At 51.1% G+C, this 10,092-nt stretch overlaps 1 protein-coding gene across 1 annotated transcript; it reads right to left on the bottom strand.

The window, feature by feature from the left end:
* Window positions 1-357: 357 nt before the first annotated feature.
* Window positions 358-2,357, bottom strand: LOC109756447 (probable xyloglucan endotransglucosylase/hydrolase). Its single transcript, XM_020315281.4, has 3 exons — window positions 1,970-2,357; window positions 1,664-1,857; window positions 358-932 (listed from the first exon to the last, which is right to left on the bottom strand). The coding sequence occupies exons 1-3, from the start codon at window positions 2,258-2,260 to the stop codon at window positions 533-535; spliced, it is 885 nt and encodes a 294-aa protein (XP_020170870.1). The 5' UTR covers window positions 2,261-2,357; the 3' UTR covers window positions 358-532.
* Window positions 2,358-10,092: the final 7,735 nt, after the last annotated feature.

Raw genomic sequence — 10,092 nt, 5'->3', positions numbered from 1 at the left:
AATTATCACGACATGGGCCTTGTGGAAGCAGAGAAACGCCCGTGTGTTTAACAGGCCGTTGCAATTCAAGAACCTTACGCAATTGTTGTGCCAAATCGCGAAGGAGGTGCAGGATCTTAGGACTGCAGGGATAGGAGTAGGAGGTCTTCAACGATTTGTGAGAGAGTAGCCTTAGTTTGATTGGTTGGAGTCGGCTAAGAGTAGCCTTAGTTTGATTGGTTGGAGTCGGCTAGCTTGAATGTTCGCATTCTACGCTAGCTTCTTGTAATTAAACTTTCTGTCTTCTATAAAAATATGGTACGTCTTTGGCCTATTTTTTAATTTTTTTTATGATTATAGCATACTTAGTTGGTATCATGGGTGGGCAATCAGAATAATATTAATAAAGTAGGCATGAGCATACACACACATGCAGTGTAGGGATACAAATTCCTCGTACTACTACGTCTCAGCGACCGCACCGCGACCAGCGGCACAACAATTACTACTAGTAGTAGCAGTATATCATCGTCGATAGCACAGTCGCGCTGGCTCAGACGTCGCGGTCGCGCTTGCACTCTGGCGCCATGGCGGCGTAGCGGTCGTGGTCGGTGCAGTAGTTGTAGATGGTGTGCTCCTTCCTGACCCAGGCGAGGCGGCGGTACTGCGCGGCGTCCAGGTCCTGGAACTCGGGCTGGTCCCACCAGCGGGCGCCCTGGGTGGCGCAGAACTTGGCCTCCGCGGACGCCTCGCAGCCGTCGACGTGGAAGCCCCGGTAGGAGGCGACGAAGGGCGCCTTGGACCAGTCCGTCTTCTCCCGCCCGCCCCGGGTCGCCCAGTCGTCCGCGTTCCACAGGCTGGAGTAGAGCTTCATGGGCTGGTCGAACGGGTACCGCACCCCGAGGTCCTTGCTGTTCTTGAACACCCGGATCGGCGTGTCGTCCACAAAGAACCTGCATGCCCAATGCCCAATGCTAATGTCACAACCTTTCCTTTTTCTGTTAATAATTTCGATTCATTTCTTTTTCTTCTTTTACGAGGACATTTTTACAGTGGCGTGGCAATGAGAGAGACAGCGCGTCAGACATCGTGTCCGGTGTTCAACTTTGCAGAAATTCTGCATGGACGGTGCAGTGCACTGTAGGACTGCACGCGCCACCCCATGAGCCTGCCTAGTACGCTGGGGCATAATTGCCTTGCCTGGAGCAGCGGGCCCAGGGCAGACCGACCTCTCTACCTTTGGTAGGAGTATTCATGTTGCTGTTCAGGACATGCACGCGCCCCGCATCCATTGCACATGCGCGGCGATCTTAGGTGTGCTGTGCTGGTTGTTTACGGATATTATGCATGTTGCATGGGCGGTACAGATTTTAAAATATCATGTATTATGGGACTAGCTCTCCAAGGAGGGAGTATAAGTTATATGCTCATAATAAAATACTAAAGTGTATCATTGTAAATGTTTTTGGATGGGAATAAAATGGCATTTTTGAGCACATAAGTTGCATTTTATATTAATTAAATATGTGGTTAAAGTTAGAGTCAAAAATTAATTAGCCTTTCACGTAATAACAAATCAGTTCCAAACATCATTAACTAACTAAAGCTCGTTTTCTCATTTTTCACCAATAAGGGGGAAAGTAACTTAGTAAGCAGGAATACGAAAGGGGGATGGCATAGGTACGCGATCATGTAGAGGTTCCAGAGGACGGAGTAGGAGTGGTAGCCCTTGGTTGGGTCGAACCAGAGGTAGATCCTCTGCTCCCGGTCGCCCTTGCCGCCCGAGAACACGTTGGTCTGCAGGATGTACGGCTGCCCCGTCCTGTTCCCCAAGAACTCGAAGTCGATCTCGTCGTGCTCCGAGTTCTGCGACGACAGCTGCAATAGCAAATGCAATCCAGAAGCAAACCATCACTTACATTACATCTTAGGTATACGGCTGCACTGCGCAAGGGCGAGAATGCGAGATGGAGATGAACGTGAGGCGTACGTAGAAGGCGGTGACGGTGCCGGCGGAGTCGCCGCCGACGAGCTTGATGTGCATGCTGAAGTGGCCGAAGAGGTAGGAGCCCCGGGTCTGGAAGCCCGTGCCGGTGGTCTTGTCCAGGGACAGCTGCACCTCCCGCCCGCCGTTCACGTAGTGGATGTGGTCCTGCGCCCACGTCGGCACGTAGTTCTTCTCGAACGGCACGTCCACCGGCTTCCGGGGCGGCGCCGCCGCCACGCCGCGCAGCAGCACCGCCGCCACCACGGCGAGGAGGGCCCCCGCGGTCGCCTTCATTCTCTTTCGCCGGCCGGCCTCTCTTCCTCCTCCCTCTGTTACTTCTTGGCTTGGCTAGTGCTGGAAACAATGGCGAGTGGTGGATGCTAAGATGGAGAAGTCTGTGTGTATTTATAGCTAGTGTGAGCTCACTGTACGTAGGTTCTTGGAGTACATTATTGGTTTGCTTGGCGAAATAAAAATAATCCGTTTTGACGTGGCACTAGATGAACATGATGGATGGAGCGATGGCAATCGAGTGATGAGTGAGCCAGCTGCATCCAGTGCATGGGGACGCTGTGGAGTGAGGTGCTTGCGAGGTGCAATGCTTGTCTTGTGCGTGTCAGGTTGGCCCAGTGCGAGCAAATCAAGCATGGCTGATTGATCCACGGATCATGCACCTCGCAACTTGCTGCCATTGCCACTGATTTATTTGCCATCGGATCGGAGTACAGTACAGTACTTTTTTTGTTTTGATTATAAGTATATATATGTTGAATCGAGGTAATATCAGAATTTCATTCGACAGACCAGCAGTCTTTTCGTCTTTGCAGCATTTGCTGTTTCTTCTATTCTATAGAAGGCTAATTTCTGCATCAGATTTTGAGGAGTTGTTTCAGATCGGTTATTTTGTGAACCTGTTTTTACACGAGTTTTTGAGAGGTTGATGATGGCGTGAAGGGCCGGCCCCAGCTTTGATCCGTTCTTGTGCGGCTAAATTTCGTGTTTTGACCCTTTTGATAAATAAAATAAAATTTTGACCCTGGTTTGAATTTTTTTCGGGATTTGATCTTTTTTCCTACAGCCAGGGGCTCTGGCGGTAGGGTTAGACAGCCTACCGCCAGGGCCCTTGGTGGTAGGGTACTTATCCACGTCAGCGCGCGGAGACGGCCGCCGTCCCCCTCCATCGCACCCTACTGCTAGGGCACCTGGCGGTAGCCTGTCTAACCATACCGCCTGTGTCTGGCGGTAGGGTCCGGGCAGTTATTTCCCCCGAAACCCCTGCGTCCCTGCCCATCTCCCCTCACCCTCGTCGGCAGTTCTTCTTTTTCTCCCTCAAGTCGCCCCTCTCTCCCTCTCTCATCTCCTCCACTCCTCCCCTAGGATCTTCACCGTTTGTTGATCGTTTTTGCGGATCGAGATGGCCCCGAAGAGAGAAACGTAAGCTCCTCTAATCCCTTCAATTAGTTTTTGCAAACTTGCTTCCGATTCGACGCATTATTTGCTTGAAATCCCTCATGTTTTTGAACTTAGATTGGATTTTTTTCATCTAAGATTGATTGTAGTTGTAGTTCTTAGTTCTTTAGTAACTAGTGATATTGGATATGAACTCTGATCAATAGTTCATATGTTAGTGTGAAGATGAACCCTAGTTCATATTTTTTTTGTTAAAAAAATTATGATGTAATGTTGATATGAGGATGAACCCTATTTTGATGATGCATGTTGATATGATGATATGATCTAGTGTGAAGATGAACCCTAGTTTGATGATGCATGTTGATATGATGATATGAAGATGTTGTTTGGAAAATTTCATTTAAAAAATTGATGATATGATGTATGTTGGAGGATTTTTTTGATATGATGCATGTTGATATGATTTGATCCATCATGTGTAGTTGTTGTTGGAGGAGGAATATCCTTAAAATTTTATTTTGATATGATGCATGTTGATATGATTTGATCCATCATGTGTAGTTGTTGTTGTTGGAGGAATATGCTTAAAATTTTATTTTGATATGATGCATGTTGATATGATTTGAGTTCATTTTTTGTTTATGTATGCTTTATGCTTATGGTGCTTTTGTTTATGAAATTTTATTAAGGCGGCCACCTCTTGCGGACAACATCGGCTCACGATACTCCATGCTGGACTGGGCATTCGACAAGGGTCATCGTGCCCGGTTCATAGAGAACGGAGAGGTAAGTGATACGAATGAAATATTGATCAAAGTTTCGGATTGATGAAAATAATTTCCTAACTTTTGGCGTTCACTTTTTGACAGATGCTCCAGCCACTGCGCATGAGGGGTCACGGGGTTCATGGGCATATGGACTACGACGATCGCTACGCGCCGTTCTTCAAGAAAGTCTGTCTGTTGGGTTTCGTGTTGTAGTTCAAGCGTCAGCCGCCGACGCTTGTCCACGCAGCTCTCACAGCTCTGATTGACCGGTGGCGACCGGAGACCCATTCTTTCCATCTGCCATGCGGGGAGATGACGGTGACCCTCGAGGACTGGGAGATGATTACTGCCATGCCGATCGAGGGTCATGCACTCACCCGTCGAGTGGAGAGGACCGACGGAGGTACCGTAAAGACGTGGAGAGGAAAGTGACTGACTGGGATGCTTACCTGGGCCGACACATGAGGTGGTACGATGATGACCAGAAGCACCGTCTTCGTCTCAGGCCTCGGTGGATGGCGGAAGACATCGCGGAGCTGGAGAGGGATGACCCCGAGGAAGAGGCCTACCAGACCGGAATCAGAAACATGCACAGTGGATTTAGGGAGTTTGCACCCCTCATCAACAGAGTGGTAAGTTTGAACCGACGGTTGTATTTAAATTAGTTTATTCGTCATCGTGACTGACTTATGCCGTTGCAGTCTGGTGAGCTGAACAGATGCATCTTTGAAGCCTCAGATGCACTAGGTGATTTCCCCGAGGGCGTACAATCTAAGAACAAAGTGAGGGGGGCCATGAAGGTACAATTTCAGCCTCCTCGAAACAGATGCATCTTGTTCACTTGCAATCAATCGATCTGATACTTATTATGCCCTTGTTTCATTGTGAGTGCAGAAGTCCGTGAAGCGTTGTCGCAAGCTGGTAGGGCTGCTTGGGTGTGCTGGAGCTGGGTCAGTTGAAGCTTATCAGCCTGTAGCCACACAGGGTCTCATCGGCTCATCGAGCCATGCTCCCTCGTCGTTGAGGAGGAGGAGGAGGAGGAGGAGGAGGAGGAGGAAGAGGATGAGGAAGAGGAGGCCACATGAAGAAGGGGAGGAGGAGGAGGAGAGCAACGGGGAGGAGGAGTACGATGAAGATTATGGACCTCCACCAACTCAAACATCTCAAGCATCTTAGCTGCCGAAGAGGAATCCGAAGAAGAAGGATTTGCTGAGTCCGGACCCTTTCCAGAGACCGGTTCCTCGACGGCCCAAGAAGAAGACCGAAGAGACTCGTTCAAGGAGTAACGAGGACTGTACTTTCAAGAGGGGAAGGAGCAACTGATTATGCTTTTCGATACTTGGCTCTTTTAGTTTGGTTGAACTTCGTTTGGTTGAACTTGTCTAGTGGTTGTAAAACTACGTGGAACTATGTGTTTGCTATTTGTGGATCTATGTGTTTGAAATGTTCTATGCACTTCAAGTTATCTTAATATGGATCTATGTGATGCCCAAGTTTAATTGTTTAAAAATCTATGATATTGCTGTCATATTTGTGAAACTTACTGTGATATTGCTGTTATATTAAATTTGAAAACAAGCAACCAAATGAACTAGAAAAAATAAAACAGAGGACCCTACCGCCAGGGGGTCAGACATCCTACCGCCAACCCCATGGCGGTAGGGTGCACCTACCGCCAAGGCAGTTGCATATTTCGTTACAGAAACTTTACACCGCAAAACACAGGACCCTACCACCAGGAGACCTGGCGGTAGGGTCAGACAGCCTACCGCCAGCCCCCATGGCGGTAGGGTGAACCTACCGCCAGGGCCCTTGCATATTTCGTTACAGAATGCCTGTACGGCAAAACCCTGCCACACCTTACCGCGAGCGCCTCTGGCGGTAAGGTACTTATCCACGTCAGCGCGCGGTGACGGCCGCCGTCCCCTCCGTCACACCCTACCGCCAGAGACTCTGGCGGGAGGCTGTCTAACCCTATCGCCAGATACACTGGCGGTAGCAAAAGGGTCAAATCCTGAAAATATTTCAAACCGGGGTCAGATCTTAATTTTGTTTGTTAAAAGGGTCAAAACACGAAATTTTGCCTTCTTGTGCATGTCAGGTCTCGCACACAGCACAGTGGCTGGCAGGAATCAATGCAGGTCACATGGGTGTGCATGTTGCAGACTCGCATCACACTCAGGAGCTGTCCCGAGGCGAATCTCCAAATCCAACGCCACGCGTGCCGCGGTCGGGTCGTGCTGGACCCGGAGCAACGCTACCGACACGAACCCGTTCCTTTCCGGTCGAATCGAGGTACTGCAGCTTCAGCAGCTAGACTAGATCCATCGGTTCATTCTGTGATTAGCTTAGGGTAAGCAGCTGGACTGCATTTCAATGGATTGATTGAGTGCAATGCACCACCGGTGAAAACGCTTTCAGTAGCTCTATGTACGCGGCACGCCGACAGTGTCATACAGTCTATGGTGCTCCTTCTCCCCGCTAAAATCTTTCTGTGGCAGATTTTATCCAGTAGTATTATAAAGCTAGTATGTAGTACCACTGAGCAGTGAGCACTGTGGTGTGCATTCGAGTTTCCACATCCGTGGTTGCTCGTGAGTCGTGATGGCATGCGAGCCGTTGGTCCCATGTGATGTGCCCATGTTTTATCTACTCGTGATGTGCCCATGTGGTAGTAGTAGTAAACTGCCAAGGAGAGGGTCTCCCATCCCATGCGCTAAAAGCTCTCTGTGGCAGTCCCAGAACGGCGGGTAACGAGCAAGGATGTCGCCATGTCTGTGCAGCACATTTTTCTACTACTTTCTAGTAGGTTATACCACATCAAGCGGCTAACGAGCCAGTGCCATCTGTTACAAAATAACCTGATCAATCTATCATGTATGGTCCTGGCATTGGATAGGGAGGTCAATCGACGATGACCGGCGTCACATGCCGCGGCTTCCATCCCATGTTACCCGACCCTTTGGTTGCGCCGTGGCTCGGCGCCAGGCCCCTGTCCACATTATTTGGAACGTGGCTTAACGGGATAGATCCCGTAACAGTGAGATACATTCGCGTAGGAGTATGTGCTTTATCGTGGGCAGTTTGAAACTGTAGGAATGATTTGGTTTTTAATAGAACAACAAATATCATTTTTTGCAGGTTATCTTCCGAGCCACTGTGTTGATTCGTATGTGGCCTACTCACTCCGACGGAGGCCAGGGAGCGTTTGGTTACTGGATCTATCCGGTGGGAGATGGTAGCTCGGGCTATTTTCAACCGGTTTGGATGACGGTCATGTAATAGGATAGGCAATTAGTTTTCCTATCTTTTTTTTGCCAGCCGGTTGTGGCCTCATGTTTGCTTACTTTATTTTGCTCTCTGTGAGCTTTTTTCCTTTCGTTCAGACTGTCAGACCTTTGTTGAACCTTTTTTCTTATTTATATAAGTTGGCCGTATGCATCTTTTTGATGCAGAGGCCGGGGAGTCCCCCCTTTTCTGGAAAAAAATGTCCAGGCTGAGGAAGAGCAACTACGGACACGTGCGCGCGCCTCGCTGGAACCATGGAGAACCGGGCTCATTTGCAATTTTATGCATCTCCAATGGCAATCCGTAAAATATCTTCCTCATCCATCTGTAAACAGGGGATCAGCATGCGGACATGGATGCGAGAGGCAACCATCCAACACTAGTCGCATACATTTTCACAACAACTTAAATCAACCGGACGAAATTCGTGCCAACCAAAAGAACAAAAAAAAAAAAAACCTAACCCCTATACAGGACGAACCACCTTGTACGCGTGACCACCCTACCCTGCCGCACCGCCATCTCCGTCGGTGTCATCGTCGTCGTGGTGGTCCCTCCAGCGGCGGAACAGCGCCGGAGGGCCACAAAAACCTTGCCCGGCTGGTGGCTGCCTGCCACTCGCGGAGGAGCCGCTCCGCTTCCTACTGCGTCGTGTGGAAGTCAGCCGCAGGCACTGCCGACGTGGCCTGTGGAGCCCTGGCAGCGGCCTTGCCGCGACCGGCTTTCGCGGAGCCGTCGCTGAGCGACCACTTCTCACTGATCTTGGCGAGCTCGCCATCAAGGCGGCGGTGGTGACGGAGCGATCGAGGTCGGGGTCGTTGCAAACCCAGTCCGGCGCCACGTCGCTCTTGGCGAACGTGGAGCGCGACTGGCATTGCGCTGGTCGTACCGCTCCTGCTGCCGAGCCGCGCGGTCCGCCTCAGAGATGACAGACCTCGAGCCCGAGGGACCGCCGAGGTAGTGGAGGAGGCGGTCGTGCGCCTTCTTGATCGCGGGCGGTAGCTCCTCCTTGACAGCGAGGCGGTTGCAACGCGGCAGGGAGAACGATGCGTCGATGCGGCCGTAGCGGCTGCGCGGCGGGGACACGGGCTCGTCCTTGACGCGGCGTCCGACTTGGACGCCGCGGTTCTGCCGGGGCGAGGCCGACTCCTCCTTCACCGGCAGGAGCGTGGACGCCTGGTCGGTCTTGACACGGTGGCACGACGGGGAGGCCGGCTCCTCCTTCACGCGCGACAGTGGCGACGGCGGACACGACCCCATGTCACGGAGCGACCGCTCCGTCATTAACTCGATCCGACGAACGAAATCTTGGTCCATCAGAGCGGACTCCTTAAGGAGTCGGGGCGGCTGCTGCGGCGGCGCCTGCTCCTCCTTGTCACCGAGGAGATGATGACCTCCTCCTTGGCGGAGGAGCCGGCCGCCGTGGACGCTGACGGGCCCAAAGAGCGTCTGCGGCGGCGCAAGACCCGTCGGAGGAGGAGCTTCCACCAACTTCGCCTGCCGGCGCAGAGCACCACGACTTCGGCATTGCCGCAGCTTGGGGTGAAGAGGGGGAGGGAGGGGCTCGAGGCACGGAGATGGGGAAGGGGAGGGAGGGGGTGCATCTCTGTGCAAGTCCGGCGCACGGCTTAAATAGCCGCGACGAGGACCAGGTGAAGGGCCGGTCAGCCGCTTCAATGCGGCGCAGCGGCCGGAGTTGGTTCCTCTGGAACCTGCGTCTGCAATGAAGCGTCGGCTGCCGAGAGGTTGTGTCGGTCAGCGGCGCCCTCCCTCCCTCCGGTCACATCACGACATCAATGCTGGCGTCCGCGTGCTCTGGGCCGGCATGAATACGGTGCGGTAAGCGGCACGTGCATCAGAAGTAAAGCGCGGGAGGGGTGGATGACGGATTTTTAGTGGGCCGGGGTGGTCAGAACCAGGCTTGCGAGTGGTCCGGACTCCCGCAAACCTCCCCCATGTTTGTCTCCAGTTTGCATGAGAAATCGCGTCCGGACTGCTGCACGGACCGATACAGGTCGACATTGGATGGCTTCCATGGTCCAGATGGTTACGGAGGTTTACGGATCCGCCTTGAAGATGCCCTAACACGGTGATCTAGGTGCGCTATAAAAGATGTCACGTTAGATTTTTGCTTAGTTGAAACAGAAAAAGAAAAGAAGCCAGTTATAGGATTAAAGCATGGTTAATAATAAAGCCTGTTGTTGACTATATATCAATGCCATGTCACTTAAATCTTCATAATATCTTTTCTAGTATAATAGATGGGTTGTAAAATAGCTACTAGTATTTAAGGCTTGCATGTGAAAGGCGAGAAGAAGACACACGCTAATCGATGGAAAAGAGAGGAGTGCTGGCTCATACGGGTGCATGCGGGCTTGGTTTCTTGTTTCTTGCGCTGCAACCGGTGATAGCTCAGGATCCCACTCTCTTATTTTTCCTTCCTTCTCTCTATTTTAGTTATGATTTTAATGACACAAAACTGCTTATAGCCTGCTGACTGGATACTATTGTACTTGCTCTTACAGCCACAGCCGGCTGCCGCAGCACGATCTTAAACAACATTTGTGAGAGAGAAAAGTAGGCCACATGTTAACAAGTAGCATGCAAGTATGCCTAACTATTATACAAGTTAACTACTTGATAGACTACATAGAATGT

This window comes from Aegilops tauschii, chromosome 4, assembly GCF_002575655.3.
Source record: "Aegilops tauschii subsp. strangulata cultivar AL8/78 chromosome 4, Aet v6.0, whole genome shotgun sequence".
In the NCBI taxonomy this organism is placed as follows: Eukaryota; Viridiplantae; Streptophyta; class Magnoliopsida; order Poales; family Poaceae; genus Aegilops; species Aegilops tauschii.
This window is presented reverse-complemented; position numbering and strand designations above follow the sequence as displayed.